This window comes from Pagrus major, chromosome 21, assembly GCF_040436345.1.
Source record: "Pagrus major chromosome 21, Pma_NU_1.0".
NCBI lineage: Eukaryota > Metazoa > Chordata > Actinopteri > Spariformes > Sparidae > Pagrus > Pagrus major.
The window spans coordinates 13463345-13486169 of NC_133235.1; the positions used below are offsets into that span (position 1 = coordinate 13463345).

The 22825-nt window shown below is 39.8% G+C and overlaps 1 protein-coding gene across 1 annotated transcript; it reads right to left on the minus strand.

Moving 5' to 3' along the window:
* Window positions 1–119: 119 nt before the first annotated feature.
* crtc1a (CREB regulated transcription coactivator 1a) lies at window positions 120–22825 on the minus strand. Its single transcript, XM_073491409.1, has 14 exons — window positions 22658–22825; window positions 18614–18730; window positions 16919–17044; window positions 15920–15981; window positions 14303–14397; window positions 13506–13591; window positions 13379–13419; window positions 12293–12483; window positions 11995–12125; window positions 11372–11464; window positions 9733–9834; window positions 4349–4432; window positions 4058–4238; window positions 120–2144 (listed from the first exon to the last, which is right to left on the minus strand). The coding sequence occupies exons 1-14, from the start codon at window positions 22781–22783 to the stop codon at window positions 1939–1941; spliced, it is 1641 nt and encodes a 546-aa protein (XP_073347510.1). The 5' UTR covers window positions 22784–22825; the 3' UTR covers window positions 120–1938.

Genomic DNA, 22825 nt, shown 5'->3' on the forward strand with positions numbered 1-22825 from the left:
ACAGCTAACAAAGTACTAACTGATTAGGTAAAAACAGCTCTTTTAAATAGACTATTCATATATGACTTTTCAAAAATAACTATAATTTAGCTTTTTTTCATATTTCTTTTTTTTTTGTACAAGAAGGCAAGTTTAATCAAAGACAGGGCAAAACAGGTCCAGTGCACATAACAGTCACAGGGAGGGGGTTTGGTATATAAACTCTCATTAATCAGTGTTTTAAATAAATGCATAAAGTGCAATATGAGATACGGGACGTGGTTATGAATGAATCCACTCACTGAGAAACTTCACAGAGGACATTTTTGACCATTTTTTTGAAGAGCAAGATGCACGAAGCCAAACCAAAGAGCGGAGGGACACGGAACGAATCGATAAAGGGCGCAGACAACACGAGCATGTCGAGGAAACGTATATTCAGTGTCACTGTAGTGCCAAGGAAACAAAACATAATGTGTAAAACTTAAAACAGTACTCCATATCTCCTTCGCAGGGAGAACAAACAGGTGAAATATATTTGGTCCTACAGTACATAAAGGCTAGATATGAGAGAGGCAATGAGGATGACAAGATGGCAACAACACAACTGTACAGATGTGACCTAAATACATTCTCATTGCATCAACAATGCTGTTCTAGTATAGAGGCAGTTCAATTGTCTGGAAAAATATATATATTTCAACTACACTGAGGTCACATCTTTGGGAGTAATCCAGGAGAGTTTCTACTGTGTGCCACACTCACTGAGCCTTTTTATTTTACTCGACACCGTTACTAGTCTGAAAGAAACATGTTTCAAACGTATAAAAGAAACACAACATGGCACCATCGCTGTGCGTTCTGTAAGAATCGTGCACATTGGCTTCCTTTTGTAAGGGTTTCATTTGTAAGCTGTTTCGTTTGACAGTCCTAAATCGATCGCTGTAGTTTTGCATAGATACCATTACGCAAAATCTAATCACATTCTGTACATGTAAAATATAAAACAAAACAAGCCTGTAAACATCTATCTCATGACAAAGAAACTCATTTATCCATTAAGATTTGACTGATAAATGAAATACGATGCGGTAGTGACGATGGATGAAGTGATGGATAAAGATCAGCACACCTCAAAAATACAGTAATGCAACTGTGAACGACGTAGGCCAAACCACCTGTAAAACAGTACAAGTTACTTGACAGTTAAAATGTTTTTTTTTCTCTCATTTACATAATAGTCATCTTTGCATGAAAACCAAAATGTCAAGCTATTAAGGCAAAACAAGTATGCACAGTGATTTGTGATTTCATGCATAACTGATGACGGCTATTTACTGTGGGGAAATCAAAACTCAGGGTCTCCTATAAAGAACTCAGGCAGCAAAATAATGACCCGCCATCACTCAAACTTAAGTTAAAATTTGGGATAAAATCAAACCAGGCCTGACTTTGGCTTCCATGACAAACCACACGTGAAGTAGCACTAAAGTAATCTCCAGACTGGATGCAGAGAACAAGCCACTTGGAACGGAGGGAGGTTAAACTTGATCAAGCTACTCTACGTTAGGTGAGTGATAAGTGTACTGTAGATTCGTCAGTCATTGATGGAGAATAAGAGACCAGGCTCCTTCTGCCCACGAGATCAAGCTCCCTCAAAATGAAAACAATGGAAAATAAATCATAATTGGATGTGTCATAAAAGAAATAGTAGTGACAGAACCGTGAACATCGTTCATACCGTAACTCCACTGTCGTCAGTCGCAGACCACCTCCTGAAGAGGAGCGAGGCCGGCAGCAGTCTTCACTCATTTCTGATCAGTTCTTTTAAAAGCTCTCTTGTGGGTTTTGATTGTGGTTGGGTTGGTGTGTAATCGACGCTGAAGAGGTCTACAAATCCCCCCTCCCAGATGCAAACTTCTCCCCGGCAGCGTCCACACACCTGTGCACGAGCTGCGGTTAGAGCCGGTCGAGGCGAAACGCGTCCTCTGTGGCGGGGTCGGCAAGGACCATGTCCGGGTCATTGAGCATGTGCAGGCCGTCGAGCGTCAGCGGGTCGATTTTAAGATCGTCCAGCGGGAACTGGGAGTCGATGTCGAAGCTGACGTCTGTGGACAGCGAGCCGGTCAGATCCTTGGGCAGGCTGGGGGGAGACTCTCCACTTACTGAGCAGAAAGCAAGACAGCAAGTTACAGGAATTATTAGTTGTTAAAGGCATCAGGAGGCAGATGTTTGTCTCTGTGAGGTGAAGACTCACTGGTTAAAATCAAGGACAAAAATCAACGGCAACAAGAAGGGACAGACTGTTGACAAGTCTGGGTTATGATGTGATAATAACTGGCTGTAAGAAGCTTGACATCTTGACATCTTAATTACACATTTCAGCAGAGAGAGAGTTAACAACAGACTTGGAGACTCAAAAACAACTGAGGGGAAAACTCAGCGGGCTGAAAAATCCTGTTAAATACAATTTATTAGATTTTAATGTTCCCCTCCAGTCAAATGTGTTTTTCTTCTCGATCCTACAGTTGAATGTTTGAGCTTCACTGAGTAGAATGATGTACTGAAATTCAGATTTTAAGAGGCGGGGCTACGAGCAGGATTTGTGACACAATAGTTTGCAAGCCGACACTAGTCCATTATTCAGCATTCAACAAGTGTGATGTGGAAACTTGAAGCCTCCAGTGCACAGACACTGACTTTACAGTGAAGTAGGAGACATCTCGTGTCCAGCAGGTAAACTTGTGAAACATTTGTTTATGTGAACGTTTTTTGTTTATTCATATTGTGGAAGAAGGGTGAAGAAGTGTGTACCAAAGAATTCAATGTGGTAATTATCCTCTTTTTCTGGACAAACCCTGTCAGACACACATTAGAGAATTGTTATGTATGATGTAATACATGTGTGGAGATGTTTTTAATAGGTTTATAAGTAGAAATGCAAGACTTTAAGTTATGAATTTGAGCAGCATTTTTTGTTGCTTTATCTGTCACTCAAACATAGATTTTGCCCACCAAAATGATTTTTACATCGTCTCTTCTTTTCAGTCTTCTTGGGAAGTTACTCTAACTTGTGGACTGATTGAAAGCCAAGTCAGGATGGTGCCTGTGCGTTCCTTTAGAGAGAATAACTCTTCTGTTCACTATCTTCCTGATAGATCATCTGCTGCTCGTTTCTCAGAGGTTCCCACAACACCCAAAAGAAAATCGGGGATGCAACCTTTGTCAATTACGCCCCAATGCTTTGAAACACACTGACACAAGATATCAGGAAAGCCATCTTGATCCATTTTTTTTTTAAAAGGAAGCTGTAAAACTTATCTCTTCGCTTTGGCCTTCAGCTAGCTCAGATTTTAGAGATACATGCCTGAAACTCTCTCTGAGACTTTACTTTGCACTAGTTGTATTTTACTTGATGTTATGCATTCTGTTTATGCTATTCTTAATTTTTCATTCATTTTTTTATTTTGTTTTTCATTTATTTTATTTTTGTTTCAATAATCAATGAGTGGGTTTTTATTTTCCAGTGTCTTCACGTGAAGCACTTGGTGCATGTAATTCCTTTGTTTTAAGGCACTTTGAGCTGTTTTCTTGTAAGAAAAGATGTTTTACGAGTAAAGCTTCTCATTTTTCTTTTTCTTCTTCTTCTTATCGATATAAATGCGGTGCTTTTGCAGCCAAGTGTGGGATATGTCGCATTTACACCAATTCAGAGCTGACCCAATCACTCATTACTAGATTGCCTTTCAAATATGTTATTCTCCCATCGATGAGTGGCAGATTAACAACAATACCAGGCCATTTAAAGCCGGTCTATTAATGCATTATAGCAGCCTGGCAATGAGTCATATCTTTGTGAAGCTTATAACACTTTGCTTTTGTTGACGCAGTTTCAGAGAAACTGTCACTACATCAAGACATTCGAGCCAATATAAAGCACAAGCTTCATTCTGGTTTGTGATTTTGGTAATCTCTACAAAAGGTTTTTAACACGCGCAGCAGCAGCAGCAGCGTGGTGCAGCTTTCTACAAGCCTCCAGCTGTAAGACTTAAGCGAGCCATATGATATGTCCAAGCACCTGTGAGGATGATGTTGGGAATGTTGCCATGGTTACTGTAGCCCAGCTGCTGCGAGTCCTGCAGGTTGCAATGGCCGGCAGTCAAGCCCATCATAAGTGCCTGGGAGTAGTTGAGGGTGGAGGTCTGGTTGTACAGGCTGTCGGAGCTGATGGGGGTTTCGATCATGTTGAACTGCTCCAACTGGCGATCACAACAGAGAGAAACATCACGACGGGTGCTGCTGTTTCGAATGTGTAGTCACTGTGAAGCAGGAGCAGAACTAAATATGGACACGGAGGCTTTTGTCTGACCTGTTGTGAGAGAGCGCTGGCCTGAATGGATGGCAGCTGCTGGTCGTAGAAGTCTGCGAACACGCTGCCCAGTATGGAGTTATGCTGCAACAACAAACAGGCCGAATCTGTTTAATCAGACTCTGGGTACAAGAAAGAACAAAAAACCTAGTGCGGACCATCAACTATGAATATTCTTCATCCAGGCTGCAGAGGGTGTACATTTAACATAAAATGTGGAGGATAAAAAGGACACAGTGAAAGCAGCAACGAGACTTGAACAACAAAGTGCTGAACATTTTTTTCATCAGAGGTTTGAGCACCAGGAAGAAATAAGTGACAAAATGCATCGTAGTAGGATATTCAGAGCTTTTGACAACAAGAAGGTGAACATAACTTCATTCGTTGATGATCACAAACATCATGCCCCCGTTAAATAAACATAATTTAAGTTGTTTAGAGAAGGAAAGACTCCCTGCTACCCGTGCAAGTAACCTCAATTCAGGTTGGTCCTGCCTACATTAGTTAATCCTTTATCATTGTTACTGGGTGAAAAAAACATGATAAATCTCCTGCGTTTAACCGGCTATTCCAATACTTTATGGTATCAGTTGATTACTACTAAAATGTAGTCGTGAATGCCCTACTGTGTATAACACAATATTTGTGTATACACTGCAGAGAAGAGAAAGGTTGCTATGTTCACCCTAAAATCAAATATACATATTTTTCCTCTTACCCATAGCGCTATTTATCCATCTAGATTGTTTAGGATTGAGTTGCCGAGCTTTGGAGATATCGGCTGTAGAAATGTCTGCCTTCCCTTAAATATAATGGAACTAGATGTCACTCGTGTTGTGGTGCTCAAAATGCCAAAACATTTCAAGAACTCAACAGCAGTGTCTCCGACCCTGTGACTCTAATATGTAAAATATGTAAACAGTCATGTAGTAAACACATGATTCAGAAGCAACGAAAGCCTGCAACATTTGCTGAATCTTGCATTATTTACAGTGTTTGCTGTGATATACAGATGTAGCTGGCACACTGAACATCCACAATCACAAGGAATTATGCTTGAATATTTCATGGAGTGTTACTTAAATGTTTTCACCCACTTTGGCAGCATTTTTCTATCTCTGAAACACTTAGAAATTATGGAAACTGGTGCATAATCAGGAACTTAATTTAATGACCGGTTATATTAACAAATCAGTGAAAGGAATAAATAAATAAGAGACTTAATTAACTGCCGGAATAAGAAACATGAGATCCCACATGCCATCACAAAGGTTCGCACCACAAAGGTCAACACACACTAAATACTGACAGATGGAAACTCATCAAATGTCATAAATCGGTCAGCTAGAGAGAAGGACGGGAGCACGAGCGTCCTCTGCTGCGCTCCGGCCTGAGTGTTTTAATTAACACCAACCAAATGGAAAGAAATTCACATGAAATAAAGGGAATCATTGAAAATATAATCCCCTTTGTGACTTGATTCTCCCTCCACTGACTCATCCAGCGCGAGCTAATTCTCTTCAAGTTCCTCATCTGAATGTCCTCGCTGAACCAGCAGCAGAAGTTCTCCTGTTTCATCGTGGCCTCTTAATGTATAAGTAATTGGATCATATTCTCAGCCCGTGCTCCTCCTAGTTCAAAACCAAATTATCTGTGTGTGCTGCAGATGTCCCCACAGGGCAGAGCAGGATAATAGAGCGCACAGCTTGTCGGTTGTGGTTTAGCCTGTGGATAACCTCAGGACTACGAGTGAGCCACTTCAGCTCCAGAGAGAGTCGAGCTGAGGAAGCAAACAGCAGGACGAACACGGGGAGAACGCATTCACACAACGTATATCATCACTGTCTCTTCCTCAGCATCTCAAACACACAAAGTCACACTTACAGTTCAGCAGAAGCAAATCTTTTTTAAATAATCTGACCTCATTCTATATATTTTACATGTTGGAATGCTTTTTGGGAGGTTAAAGCAGTAAATAATTTACAGTCGCACTTCCTTGCCAGGGTTTCAAAATGCTTATACTGAGTCTGACACAGATTAACAACTCTGATCCATGTTTACCTTGGGTGTGTTTAGTTTATCTTAAAGCACCTCCCTGCAAGCAAGGTTAAGTTTGTTGAGATTCAACCATGGGAGTGATTAACAGCTTCTCTTCCAAGAAAAAAAAAAAAAAAAGGCTTCAAGAGGGGATTACCATCTCCCCTTTCATGCCACCTCAAATCCCCATGCTGGTGCAAAAACCACAGTGAACACAAAGATCTGGTGAACATACAAAAGAAAACAAACTCCAGCACAGAGTCTTATATAGCAAGACTGGGGAGGAAACAGTGGAGGTGCAACGCAAATACCACAAAAGCAGCAGAGAAGGGAGGTCAGTCAGGGACACAGCTACATAACAACACATCAATGACACTGAGTGTTTAAAGAGACTGGTGGTCAGATCTGGGCAAAACAGGGACTCTGTACGCTTCACAACGAATCAGTACTTTTACTTGAATCATATTATGACACGTTTTTAACACTGCACATTGAGACTTACAGTTTTCCTGTGGGAGTTAGCATGTTAATAAAGTTGTTTGTCTCCCCGAATGTTTCCAGGAATACTCGACAATGTTAGTTTGATCACAGCATGAAAACCACAGGTGTAATTAAGAACATTAATTAGAGATGTTCTGATACTATTTTTTCCTTCCTGAAGTTGTATGGATGTAATATGATTTTTTGTATGGCCTGACCAGCCTTTGTAGAACCTTAACAAATACGTTCAGGAAATGAATAGAGTTTTCTTTCCCACTTGAATGAATTATGGGCCTCAGGTAGCAGAGACGTTAACCGAAAAACTGTCATTGACTGAATTTTTTTTTGACAATGACGGAAACTCTTAAGGCTGTCTGTCATTTTGACGGATTAAGACTCTAGGGGCGATCGACACTAACTTTGGTCACTCAAACTCAACACTGTCAATCACCACCTGCAGAAGTTATACAATGAAAAGGTAGGCTATTAATCAGGCTAGGTCTCACTATCATTAAAAAATGAAAATGAAAATGATTGGTTATAAAAGATTATGACTACCAAATCTGGCTACCAGATCTGAACCAACTCTGGACCATAATTCAGTGCTGCAGGTGGGCCGAGTGAAAGTGAAAAAAAAGATCGACCATGTGGGCTCTTTCTGTGTAGTTTGACAGAAAGTCAAGTTGCTGACATTGAAGTTACACAAGTTGTTTGCCAAATACGGATATTTGCTACTAGTGCAAAAAAAATCTGTCAATTTGCAAACAGGGGAGTAGCAGGGTCCTGTCACAGGCATGCACTGATTTCAGCATTTTTATCAGTAACGGAGGCATTTTTCTATTCTGGTATTGTTATTGGAACAACACTAACATTTATTATGGTGTTGCGCATGTTGGAAAATTCCACTGAAAGAAAAACACCTGTGAATTTTCTGCTACAACACTTATTACCATCATTTTTGTCCTTTTCCCACTTTATATATTTACTGAAGCAATACACTAACTAAATAGGTAAATCAATAACTCACTCATTTACTCACTTTAAGATGGAAAACAAAATAGCTGTCATGCTCAAGTGCTTGAAAATGATTTTGTTTTTTTGTTTTGCCCAGATCTGCTAATGTCAACACAATACAAGCAGCTGTAGGGGGGCAGCCACAGAGTCCTACTTGGCAACGATAACCACAGAACTACGATGCAGGGGACGGTGACGTTTATACAGAGCGAGCCAGCGGCCCGCCAGTTCACACGCCCTTACTTGAGGCGAGCCTCCAGGTGAGAAGCCTTGATTGGAGACGGGGGAGGTCGGAGACTGATTGGCAGAGGATCCGACCCTACTGCGGTACTGTTGGAGGGAGGAGGCCTGATACAAGAGGACACGTTTGAGTTATTCACACTGGAGGATGTCCTTTATTGGCGGTCTGTGTCTTACATGTGTCTCTGGTGCTGTCGGGTAACCAGTTTTGCTGGCATTAGTTCAGTAGGTTCCCCTGACTGAGGAATCACTAAAATATTCACTGATGGATTTTTACTGATGGAGGACTGAAACTGCCAAAATCAAATATAAATAAAGAAATAAAGAAATGGTTCAATACAAAAGGTAAATAAATAGAGAAGCAAATTAAAGCAGAAATATCAATCAATGTCACATTTTATGATTTGGTACAGAACATTTGTTACATAGTGGCATATTAATTACTTTATTGAGCCATTTATTTGTTTATTTTTGTTTTTGGCAGTGTCAATCCTCAATGGTCACCCAGAAAACTAGCCTCTAGTGCCGAAATAATAATAAAATAATTACAGCAGTGAACACCATGTGCTACGTGTCCCATCAATGCATTAATAATACTGGAAGAAGAGCTGGGAGAAACAGAGAAAACTACAGGGGATTAATTAGGAGAGGAAAAATGTTGCCAGCAATCCAAGCTAAGCGAGCGAACACTGTAAACTGGAGGATCAGGGAGAAGCGACTCGGCTCTCTTTTCTTTTGTTCCATCATATCTACTCGCCTAGCAAATCACCAAATCAAATTTGGCTTAAACAATGCACAATCATAACTGTGGAAAGAAAAACATCAAAGTTACTAATATCATAATAAATAACAGATAAACTATCAAATAATTCAGATTTGGAGGTGTATCAAACAAGACTGATAATCTCTTATCACTCAAAAGCCAACAGGAGTTCAAACCTCCACATTCCTAATCTATTTATAGATAAGCTATCAGAATGATTGGTAGCAATCAAAATATTGGTAGCATGAGATAGAGAAGTGATAAAGCAGTTCAAGGTCTCTAGATACAGATATAAACTAGTACAATGATAATTCCTGGAGTAAACCTGTTCCAACTCTCCAGGAACTGATTTTCTATTTCTTAAAAGAAGAGTAGTTCATAAAATAGGCTTGAACTACAGAAAGTTAAGTCTAAGCTGTGTCTCCTAACAATGTTTCACCTGACCCCGCACTGCAAAGTCTATAGCTGAGACCAGGAGAATGTAGGCCACTTCATCTCTGCAGTTACACATTCCCACTGCAACAGAAGTAGAGCAGCGAGAGCCAAGAACTGAAGGACGTGCAGAGCCTCGCAAAAGCATTTTGCACCTTTTGTTGTGCTTTTATTTCATGTGTTAATTTGGGAGCTTTTGTCTAAAGTTCTGTGCAAAAGCTGCAAAGTAAAACAATAAATTCTACGACTGTGAAGATTTGTGTTTAAGTATGAATGTTGACAAAAAGAGAAAGGTACAGTTTTCTTTTCTTTTCTGATATACAACTCGGACTTTTCTATTTAACTGCATGAGAATCATCCAAGAAGTGCCAGTCATCACTGCGCTGCACACTGATGTGATGCAGACAGATGTGCTCACCGTGTTCATGTCTATGGTCATGTTGGTTGGCGAGGACGTCTGCTGGTTGTCTGACGTGGAGCAGGAGTTCACAGAGGACGACAGCTGGACCAGACCAGTCTGCTGCAAGATAAAGAGCTGAGTCATAAAAAGATACAGACCTCATGTACTCATCAAGTAGCACTTAATAGTTTTAATATTAACTCATCACAGATACAGTTTATCAGTATCTGCTTTTATAGTATGTTGGCAGGTATGTAGAGATTATGAGCGGCGCTGCAAAGGTATATAAATTAATTAAAAACATGTTTGTGTTGTATTATTTGTTTACAATTCATAGTAATGTAAATTCCAATGGTTTTACAATACAAACTTTACTTTTATCTTTTTATTTTTCTTACTGTGGTTAACACTAATGTTTTTGTTTTTTATAATGTTTAAATATGTTTGTCACAATAGATTTAAAGAATCCTGGCGGGTTCACATTATCTGATTATGTCAAAATAAACATAAAAAAATCATTAATAGATGGTTCTCATGTTCAAATATTGATAACGGTATGAAGAAAACACAACATTACTCAGAATAAGACATCTCTGAGGCTGCTGCTACTGTACATCCCTGCAGGAAGATGAAGTGAAGTGTTGATCCAAGGAAAGAGAGGAGTTTCCACAGTGCTGAGGCAAAGTGATAGATTGTAGCGCTACATGTTAATGAGCAGATTTATTTTTGCTTTTGCTTTCTACTTAAGAATTTCCCATTTTCTGTTGAGGGATCCTGCACGTAGGCCAATCTGTGAATTAGAAACTGTGACATAAAGTTGGGCCTTGTTGAGTCAAATTGTTTGAGTACAAGACTTTTCACGATCCTCTTAGTCAACAGAAAAAGTACTTGAAGGTCAGGAAATAGTCTTTATGAACAACAGGGAGTCTGATTTTTATTTTTAGTGTCCATTATTTTACTCTTTTACTTACAGTCTGCCCACATCTGGATGTTGTTGCAGTAACTCTTGAAAAGGTTTTGCTGGCTGCAGTCGTTTATATTTGACTCAGCTTTACTGAACAATTACAGAGCACAGTCTCCGAATCATTGTTGCTGCTTACGAAGTCTACATTGGAGTTAATAATATCTGTAAGAAACGGTAGTTTCTAATTGGACTATTTTTTGCATTAAACAGCAGTGATTGGTAAAATCACGCTTTCTTCCAATGGGACCATTTTGTTATTGCATAAAAACTGCAATAATTGCACAAGCCTGAACATTGTTTCATCAATAGTTGTGATCGCAAGATGGCAAGAATTAAGGAACTAATAGACATACGTATATGGGAAAGACGGTGGCAAAAACAGAAAATCTAACTAGACTATGAGACGTCTGTGAAGAAAAAGACACGACCCTCACTCACAGGACTAACCAATCCCATTTTTACCCTCAGTGTTTTGGTGTGTTTGAACGTACTAGCCTGTGCTTGACATTTTACAATCTACAACTTACTTTAAGTTTTAATTCCTTACTGCATACTAACTAACTAACATTATCCTCCCACTGAGCTCAAATCATCCCCAAAATGAAAAAATATGTAAGCGCAAGCCAGCTGTTAAATCTTTTCCATGTGTCAGCTGTCAGCCTTTGTGGATAAAATGCTGGAGGAGAAACTCACTTGCTGGCCCTGGTGGTTCTGGGACGACGGCTGCTGGTTGAAGAAGGCATACTGGGACAGCTGCTGCTCGAGGTTCATGGCGTTGATGGCCGCCTGCGGGGAGCACGGGAAAAGATAAGGCGCATGGTTCTGATGTTTTATGGGAAACGCATTTATTCCAACATTTGTAGCCTGCTCAGTTGACTGATATCAGAATCAGAATCAGGTTTATTGCAAAGCAGGTTTTGACATACAAGGAATTTGGCTTGGTAACTTCACTGCATGACAATAAACACAGTAAGATAAGGAGAAAGAAAAAAAGCACTGCAGTGGTCAAGAGTCATAAACATAGATTAGAAGCAATTACAATAAAAGATATGGTTAAAATATCTTTACAGTATAAAGAATATATGTAATGTGCTAAGATAAAGATAAAAATATTCAAATCTATTATTATATATCTACCTATTGGAAAATGTTTCATTCTGGGTATTCTCTACACTACAAACATGACCTCATAACAAAAGGTCAACCTGAATCACTGTCTGAAAATAATGTAAATCAAACATTCAATAAACCAATTAAACCTGTATGATTGATTTTCTTGGTAAAGCCGAGGTCAGGGCAGAGAGCGGAGGCTGTACCTGAGAGAGGGTGAGAGGTGGAGACGTCGGGGAGAGCTGGTGGGAGTCTCCTGCATTCAGGATGAGAGGAACCATGTTGTCCTGCCCAGGCTGTATTTCCATGGTTACTGTGGGCTGAGATGTGTTCACTCCTACCCAGCACACAGAGTCGGCATAAGGAAGGAGTTTTATAAAAGCACACACATACTGTAGAGACGCAGAGAAACTGGCACCAGAGAGTGCTAGATATCATGAAGAAGTCATGAATATGCTGCACATAACTCCGGGAGAGTGTTCAATGTGAGCGTGCCACTGTTACCTTGCGTGTTGGCCAGGGTCTGTGTGCTGTTGGAGGAGCTGAACGAGGCGGCTGCTGCATCATCTGAGTCGAGCGGGGTGGGCAGCGGAGGAGGAAACTGGATGTTGGTCAGGTCAGGAAGAGAGCCGCCAGTGTTGTGGGCTGCTGGTTTTAGTGAAGTGGTCAACTGCTGCTCCGGAGACGGAAATATGCTGCAGAAAACAGACGTGCTCAGTGACTAAAGAGCCGAACATACTCATGAGATCAGCTGGCTCGACAATGTTTTCCAATACAAACAACTCCGGAAATATTTGGACTTGGTGCATTTGGCCAGTGGTACTTTTGCAAATGCTTTGGCTCCACGCTCTTATTACTTTGGCGCTAGAGATGTAAATGCAAATGATGTTTGATTACAGTCAGATGGCTTCAATTTAAAGCTATGTTTAATTCATACTTGTTACAGCTCCCTGTATGCCCTTGAATACCAGTTTCACCTCACCATCCGTTATAACTGTGAAGCCACAGTTAAAGGAGACATATTATGATAATTATCAGGTTCATAATATTATTTTGGGTTTTTACTAAAACAGGTTTTCATGTTTTAGTGATCAAAAAACTAATCAGTTTTCTAATATTGTCCAGTGCTGCAGCACTGTATTCCCCCTCCGTCTAAAATGCTCTGTTTTAGCTCCTGTCTCCTTCAGGCTCCTCCTCCTGAATACCCAGTCTGCTCTGATTGGTCATCTCACTCATGCCTGAGCTAGCACCGCTAACAATAACAAGCAGCTGTGCTAAATCAAGTCTTAGTTGCCAGACTAGCTGCTAGGCATAAATTATGCAAATAATGGACATGGTGACATAGTGTGATGTCACAAAGTCACAGAATTAAAGGCGGGACTACTGACGGGGCGTTTGAGGAGCAGTGTTTTCTGTGGGAGAGAGGAGCTTCTGTTGGTGTGGACACTGACCTTTTTAACTTTCAAGATCTTCAACATGCACAAGAACCAAAATAAAACACTGAAGTAAAGGAAAAAAACTAAAAAGCTCCTTTAAAAAAAACATTTCCTCAGACCAGTTCTACATGGGAAAACCCGTAAAAATACTCACTGGATCCCTGGAACTTTGCAGGGCTTGGACCTTGAAATGTCCTAAAGGATGAAAACATAATTAACAGCTAAAAGACCACTGAGAAATTATGTAAAAAAACACATTTACATGTTTGTAAATGTTCCACCTTTTTGCACTCCCAGTTCTGTTCTTGTCCATCTTCATCACCCTCTTGTGTGAGTGCCTCAACACCTGGTACAGTGAGCAGGAGAACTACAGAGATGGAGAAATAGCCAAAACAACAACAAAAAGTCCTCAGTCTCCTGTGTTTTCAGATGTCCAGCCTTCTTGAGCTTATAATAATCACAGCCCACATGTCCTCGTTTAATACAATCAAGTGAACACATGCAAAGAACGAAGGGAGGTAATAGAAAAACAGGAAGGAAGAAGAAAAAAAGAAAGTGTGACATTAAGAAAGATTAAACACTTGACATTACTGAATGGCAGTAATGGGCAAAAAACAAAAAATGTCTCCAAGGAGATTTATACAAATTCAAATGAAAAGGCTCCTCAAATTAGAATAATGTGCCTCACACGGCCATTAGCAGTAAAAATTCATTGGACACTTGGATGCACCCCGTCCTCTCAGCAGTCATTTTCCTCCTCTGCCTTCAAAGCCACATTCAAAACCTTTTCATCAGACACTGGAGGCCAGTTGAATGAACCACAGAGAGAAATCAGCACAACACCACAAAACAGACACAGACTTACAACAGAGCAGATCCTTCCACTATCACCCACTGCAGATAATAAACACCTGAACTGACTCGTTGGTTAGTTTTACACTTTAACTCGTAACTCATCCTTCTGGTTAATATTTAATAGATACGTTTCTGAGCATGCTCTAATGTATCCTGATTTATTAAAAAAAACAAAAGTTTAATCAACAACTTTCCGATGAAAACTCTTTGAGATACTGTTTACCTCGTTTTGGCTGCAGCTCCTGTGACCCTCCAGTGAAAGAGGCCTGCTGGGCAGGAGTTAATGTGCTCTGGTGCAGTGCTGAGTCAGAGTTTGTCCTGCAGCACAATTAAAAAATAAAAAATCACACAGTGCATTGTATGGAAAAATCTAAGAAACAAATACATGTTGAAAAGCACAGAAATATATCTGTCACTCAACCACAACGTTGTACAGCACGTTGAAAACAAAAGCATTTTATACAAATTGTGCAATGTGTACAGTAATAATTGGTGTAATTTGTGTTGTTATGTGCTGCTCTGTTTATGTTTTTTTTGCTATTAACTCCACTGTGGAGGCAGTTATATGTGTACAGCATTTTTCTACAGGTACAATAAATCATATCGTATCGTATCGTATCGTTTCATGTCGTATCGTATCGAATTTCAAGGCAGGTATAACCACAATTACCACAACCACATGCTGATTGAAATATAAGTTACAAAAAAACACTTTCTCTAACACACATTTGACATATCATGTGCAATGTGCAGCAGTCTAGGCCTGTGACGATAGCTACCTTTCGTTGGATGATATAGTGTATCAGATACGACAGCAATAAATTATATTATTGTCATAAACCTCTTTATGCCACTGATAGAATGATAATATAATAGCATAATAATGCACGTACACCCTGCCAGAGCAATGAACCTTTAATTCTTCATAATGAGACATTAAAATATCTAACCCTAAGTAAATAAAACAACAACAAACAAAACAATAAATTAAATGTGAAAAAACACTTTCATGTTCTGCATCCTAGTCTTAAAACCCAGCTACACTCAAACAGTGACTTATTTATAATGATATATTTCAATTAAGTATAACATGTTATCATGTTGAGTCAATTTGTATCAAATAAATCACTAGATGTGTGATTTATTGCAGTTGACACACAACACGTTATGTTTATGTAGAAGTTCACCTTAACTTTAAATGTAATAACTGAACAAACACATAAGGTTTATGTATAAATCTGCATTAACTTAATCTAATCAGACTAAGTTATTTAAGTTACCTCTGTTACAGAATTTGACGCTACATTTCACGTGTAATTCAGATTCTTAGAGTCACTGTTTTAGGTAAGTTGTTGTTTTGTAAACAAAACAACATTCTTATGTAAACAAACACACGTTTTGAAACCAGCAATATTGAGGTCAGCAAGACAGATCGAGGTCACGTATATATTGTGACAGGCCAACAGCAGTCACAGCTACATCGAATATGTCTGATTTTTCTCACAAGAAAAAATGACAACCTGGGTGTGATACTGTCTGTATGCGGGCTTCAGATGGAAGTCTAAATGCAGCGTTGTTTCCATGATGGTAATCTGTGAAAGCTACTAAACGTGTGATTATGTAACATGTTTTCATCTTCAGTTTGAATTTTTAAGTCTTGTGTTATGTTCCCATGTGTTGTATCTTGTATTGATCTCTGCAGCTTCATGAATATTGCAGAGCATTGCGGTTGAAGTCAGAATGATAATGGAGGGCCGTGTGAAGGCTTTATTATGATCATTACAAAAAGAGTAAACACAGAGATGAGATATACAGTCGTGCAGAGACGAGGCTGTCTTACCTCCTCCAGCTGGTATCAGGTGGTGGTGACAGATACACTGAGCCATATGGACAGCTGTCAATGTGAGAGTGAGGGTTAAGAAAATACAGCTGGAGACTGACAGTCTTGGCAGATTCAATGCATTAATTCCTGAGAATTCTTCCGACACGGGGAGATATAATTAACAGTGCTGGTGGTTTAATGAATGAACCATGAACTCCACATCACGGTCTGATGTTTGTATCAATACTGGCTTGCTCATTGTACATGCTGCTGATTACAAACGCTCCTACTGAACATCATAATTTGACTTGAATTAATTACAGGCTGATGTCATAGAAACATCTGTGACATCCATGAGCTACATTTAGGCACATGAGTTACCACAACGATCACAAACACCCTATAAAACAACATGTAGCCTCTAAAGTTTTGATTTCTGTATGAATTATTAAGCCAGACCTAGACTGTATGCCTCCATGCACCAATCTTTATATATAAGTTGCCATGTAATAAATGTGTTTTTTAAGATTTAGGATTTGTAGTTTGTAGTTTGTAGCATTTGTGGTTCTGTTGAACCGCGTTGAATTATATTGAAAGGTAATATTTGAATATTAGCAGATACAATACAATGGCACCACACGCTACAGTGGTGCTTTCAGAAAAGATAGTTTTGAGGCAGAAAATGATTAGTACTCAGGCAAATTGAGGATTTATTTGTTCACAGGAAGCTTTAAAAACCTGTGTCACTTCCAACAACTTTGCCTTTAAGAACAGGAACACACAAGTTTAATTACTATCACTATATAAACAAATGCTGTGCGTATAAATCTGACTGCTTTCTGCTTGACAGACTTTCAACAAAGCCGTGGGTTTTTTTTATTGTTTTTTGTGCGATTCAGATAGAGAATAGCAATGAAGGAAAAAAGAAACAGTACCTGGTCTTCTAAAGAAACTGTATCTAACCTCAGTTTCCACATAAGCAGCATTATAAAAAGACTTCATGGTATGTAAGGATATCTGGCGTCCATGTTTGTCAATAGACAGGGGCTTTCGGTGGGGTGACGTGATGCGGTTCCGGTCCCGGTAGACTCTGTCCACCAACCCGTGGTGTCGTGTTGATCTGTTCGAGTCAAGACCTGAAGTCTGGCAAACACAAACAGAAAAAAATATAATCAACTGATCAAATTGTGAATATATTTTGTGAGGTTTTCTCTCATCAGTATTGGGCTGCACTGAATACATTTATTAAAAACAATCCTTTCCTCAAGTCATTCATTTAAAGACAGTATTGCACAAGCTTGTGTATCCTAGCTGCAGTTACACTGTCCTCATCCAACAGAGCTTAAACCTGAAGAGCAGAGAGGAATGTCAACAGAGCTCAGGGCAAAAACTGCAACGAAAAACGTTACAGTGAAATTTGTTCAAAGTATTTTCTTGAGTAATATTTGCATTGGGCCATCAGTCATCAGCTGATTCATAAGGGAAATGAGTCCAAAAGGAAACAATAGTAAAAACTCCCACCATCCTCTTTCTGTGAAGAAAATCTCAATAAGCCTTTCCCCTACTTGAGTCTTTTACACCGCAGAAGCTAGAGACATGTCCCCACCGCTATTTGAAATGGCCAATTTTGTCATCATCACTTTTTAAAAGCAGAATTTGTTAAATATGTTCTTAAATAGCTTGCACCAACAAATGTTACATAACATTCTGCAATTTTTTCGCCACCATAAATATCTACTTTGACCTCACACGGTCCCCATCACATTGCCTAAAACTGCATATTTTGTAGACCGTTTAAAATGCTTTTTTTCATCTGAGCCCTATTTTCAACACAAAGTGAAGCCTTGCCAGGCTTGGTGTTAAGCTTAAATTTTTGTCATGCTCACTATGAAAAAAGCATTTTTTTTTTTCCGAAGGTAAGAGGACCCATTGTTGTCATTTTCAAAAGAACACAGGCTTCAGAACGATCTCCTTTTCATTTTCAAGAACAGTCATTACAAAGCAATTTTTTCCCCCCTCACATTTAGAAAATGGTGGAATGAACTTGCTATTTTGACTTAAATTGTTTTACGAACAGTTTCTTCTGCCTTCGAAGCCGGTGAAAATACTTTTAGGCAAAAACATTGTGTTGTTAACATTGTTTCAGGTAATTCACTGCCATGCTTGCTCATTTAGTGTGTCTTTGAGGCAACAAGGAACAAAACTGTTCTGACACAGAAAATATAGCCCGTGTACTTTAGGTGCAACACAGCACGTCACTGCTTTATCTGCGTACATGGTTTACATGATGTGTGTGAAGTTCAAAGTTATTGTTGAATTCTCTTCTTCAAGCAAAGTGTTGTTTTGGGACGGAGCTCTGATAGAGCTGACAAAGAGCTCTATAGAGGAGAGTGAGGTCCACCATACTGTAGTAAGACACCTAATGTCGACTCTGCATTGGTACATTTACTCTGCCTGCTCTAATAACTCTAAACAAAGTGCTCTTGTTGCTTACACAAACAGTACGTATGTCACTTCATGTGTAGCAGAGCATTTAACCCAGCAAACAAGAATCTTGTGTTTAAAAAATCAGTGTTTAAAAAAGCCAATGTAAACTTTTTATTAGAGGGGTCATTAATAATTCATTCGCCAACGTTCAACACAAGTCTTCATCTATACAGTATTTTTATGTTACTGAAAAGATGCAAAACAATAAAAAATAAAATCCCTCACCTGAAAAGTCACATCGACAGCGCCATTTCCAATCTGATTGACGTTTGGCAAAGATCCTCCGTAGTACTGCCCGCGGTTCGGTCCCAGCTGCAAGTACTGGGTTTTCTGCAACTGTAACTGGAAGCAGAACAGCACCAGGTGAGACAAAAAGAAACAGATATCGATTTTTCTTAGTCACAGCAAGTTCATGCTGCAGTGACAGCAAAACAATAACCTGGCTACAAGCACACCACAGGCCGCCATCAATGATATTTTAAATAATGACAGCTCGATGTTCACTCGCTACAGGAACACTTCAGCAAGATCGAACAAAGGGGATATTTATACACCTTTATACTAATCCAACATTAATCCCATTCCCATCCCACTGATAGTCGTGTGTGTGTGTTCTAATGACTGCCCCACTGAACAGGCCTGTCATGATAATTATGTTATTGACTTATCTTCATATCTTAGCCTGCATGTCTTATTGTAGCTACACAGATACAAATATATCTGTGATAGGTCACATCAGCTGATAATATCAGCTGAACAATATATCAGTCTGGTTCTTAACATGACGTCAGAATGATGCACAGGGTTTTCCCTCCCATTATAAGAAGCGGGCGCAGCATCTAAGCTTTTCTTCACATTTTACTTATTGTTTTGGGTATGTGGTTTTATTTTATCTATGTAGGATATTCAAATATCTTTTATATCCCAATTATAATGTCTAAAAATTAAGAATTAGAAAGTTCATTGTTCTTAGAGAGTGTGTACGGGCATATTATGCTACTGTATTACCACTATATTCTTAAAATGACAATAATATATTTTATCATAATTATTTCTGGAATCATATATCGTCCAACTCAGAGTATTGATCTTGACAGGCCAACCACAGAAACTCCCATGCTCATTGATGTTTTCACACCTCTCCTAGTGCCAGAACGAAGACAGAAATCTGCTGACGTTAGCAAACTAAATGAGGAGACCACATGAATTTAACTGAGATGAACCCTAGATGTCTTTTGGCAATGTTTGATGTTGGCTGCTACATTTGCAGTCATCCCAGCAATGTGAATTTAATAACTTTTTAACATGTGAAGAGACGGTAAGAGGCTTTAGGGTGGAAGTAAAGCACTTGGGAGATAATTCGAGTGAACTCGCCTCACAGCCGTGTTTATTCTAAAATGACCTCCAGTTCCATTTCCCATTAGAGAGCCCATAACCGGTCAATTAAATTTTCTCATGCAAGCCCACTGTCAGCAGAGCAGAAAATCTAATAATAACAATTACTACGCCTATATCACTGGTGTGTTTTGATAAGCCTCTGACCTCAGTTTATTTCTTTAGCCACATTCATACCTACTCTGTTGACAAAGGATTACATATGGCAACATATTCGGATCAGGACGAGGCCAATCCTAATCTTTTCACCCACAGAGAGGTACACAGAGATGAGAGACAGCAGAGGAAGACTGAAGAGGGGAGGGACGGTGACGGGGTCAAAGGGATGAAACTCTAAACCTGAGGCCTACTTCCCACAGGTCTAACTTTGGCTCAGATCAGAGCCTCCTACCATTCGTCTATGTGTTAATAAAAATAAAGGCCAGTTTCATAAAAATGAAACCACGGGCCTCCGTTCAAGATGACACACGGGCTCTCTGACTAACCTGTCTAGACACGCATCCTAAAATACATATTTATAATAACACAGCGGTTCAGACACAACTGATTCATGTTTTCTTTTCTTGAAAATTAAACAAATGTGATTTTATCAGTCATTTATCGTTGACAAACATCTGCTAAGGCTTCATAAACAGGTCTTTTCACAGCAGGTAAAGCACAGATGTTACTAATGACATTAACAATCTGTTCAGCCCCAGTAAATCCTGACACAGTGTGACAGTGGAATGAGTCCTAACACCCAGACTGAAGTTTTGCACGTCCTGTTCCCTCGTCTCAAGGTCAGTGGGTTTTCGATTAGATGCCTGAAATAAGGTCTGTGGTCGACACAAGCTTAAGAGATTTTTTTTGTTTTGTTCTATGACATAAAATATGTCATTAAATACCCAACTGGTGAGTTTTAAAGCATTTACATGCCTTTAAAAACGCAGTTGCTAACAAGTGGCTAAATGAGACTACAGAAGGGACATTTGACGTCATCACGCTGAACACAGAGACTCATCTGCTCACTACTCCATCTTGACAGGCGAACTTTAGCTGCTAACTACTCTGACTCAATCTTTCCAATTTGTAGATCGATCAGTTTACAGTAAAGTGTGTATTGCATAGTGTAGTAGGAGGCTTAGTGGTGGTGACGTTGAAGTCATGCGACCATGATGTAGTCTGTTTATAGCCTAACTATAGCTTTTATTCTTCTAGCGATCGCATTTAGGCTTCAATAATCATAATCGTGTTGTTCATTTGCGAAGTATCATAAACTTGTGTTTGCCAAAGTTTATTTTCTGCAATAATCAAAAAGACAATTGAAAAATCCTGTTTACTTTTTGCTGAGGAAGCCAGGGGGACACTAACTTCAAACTTTTTTGATCCTGTTTCAATTGTGCCACGAGTTATACATATGATGTTTGTCAATATAAAAGATAATTTTTCAACTCGAGAAAGTCGCAGTTTGTCATGAAACTAATTCAGTTTAAGACTGTGAACATTCTCAATTAGAGAAATTACACACCCGACAGTCACATAAGTCACATCACCTTGTTTCTCACCGAAACCTCGTCGAGCCGGTCCTGCATATTAGCTAACTCACAGAACCGACTATCTTTTCTTTCAAATAACAGCAGCTGTCAATACGACCAGACTTGTTGTGATTTTGACCTTTTCTAATACTTTTTCTCTGCCGAGGTGACGGCCATGTTGGTGCCGGAGATGCATTGAGCGAGACAGTGTAGTTCACCGGTATTTTACTATGTTACTACAACTACAAACTGCCACTTTCTTGACTCATAAAATTATCTTTTAATTAACAAAAACATATGTGCATTCATGGCACAATACAAACTGGATGAAAAACGTATTTGCCTCTCACCGTTCACTACCATACATATGTTTTCTGATACAAGGCCTCATGGTGGTCCACTGGAACGAGCAGGAATTCACCTCTCTATACCAGGACCTTGAAACTGAAGCAGCTAAATGGAATCCAGCCTTAGTTGATTTTATCATTTAACCCTGTGCTTTTTCTACGGTGACAAATCAAAATGTCCTCTGAGGAAAAGACATACAAGAAGAGTTTTCTTTTTTTTGTCCCTGTTGTTCGGACTACATCTAAACTTTTAAAAGAAAAAATCCTGTAACAGCTCAGTGTCACAGGACATAATCTGATGTGTTTCCACATGTGCATTCACAGTCCAACAAGCATTGCAGTGGCTCCATGTTGGCTGTGCAGTCCCAGCCTGCATCTATCTGCCCATCATGCCTCCACTGAGCAGCAGTCACCACTGAAGCCCTGCCTCAGTGGGATTTATTTTGGAGGCCTGTATTGAATGTGGCTTAAATTCCACATAATCTGCTCGCACTCATCTTTGGTATAAAATGCCATTCACGTTTGCAGAGCACACAGGCCTGAGGACCTGTCAGACAAGTTTACAAAGCCACGGTGCGAACACACCTCACCATCTATCCCCGCCATACATGCCACACACACTACTAATAATCCAGTGTGTGAACATGTGTGTGTGTCTCTGCCGTGGTGGATATCATCGTTTTACCTAATCGCCTCCTCTGAGTGCACGAGACGAGCAAGAGGATCATCGCTGCAGTTGGACGCGCGCTGTCAAATACGCATGCACGCCCCTCTGCTTTCACTTGCGTGGGACAAAAATTGTAATAACTTTTTCGGACGAGGGTCCCCGTCACTAATATCTACATTACAGGGGCTGTTACCTCCGGCCAGCTCCCGCTCGTTGTCATTCGTGAGGGAGAAAAAGGCTCCAGCTGGCAGGAAGCGTCGTTTGTTATTGTTTACCTATTCTGCCCTGGCTGCGTGCATATCTGACAGCTCGTTGGAAATAAACGAAGAAGAAGCGGGTTAGTTACCCTCGCTGCCCGGGTGATGCTCAGGTCCTTCATCACTTCTTCAAACGCCGCCGTCTCCTCTGCCTGCTTCTGGTTATGTAAAGCGATTTTCTCGCTGAATTTCCGCGGATTGTTCGAAGTCGCCATGTTTCGCTCTTCTGCTCCGTTTTTCCTTCAGTGGCCAGAGTC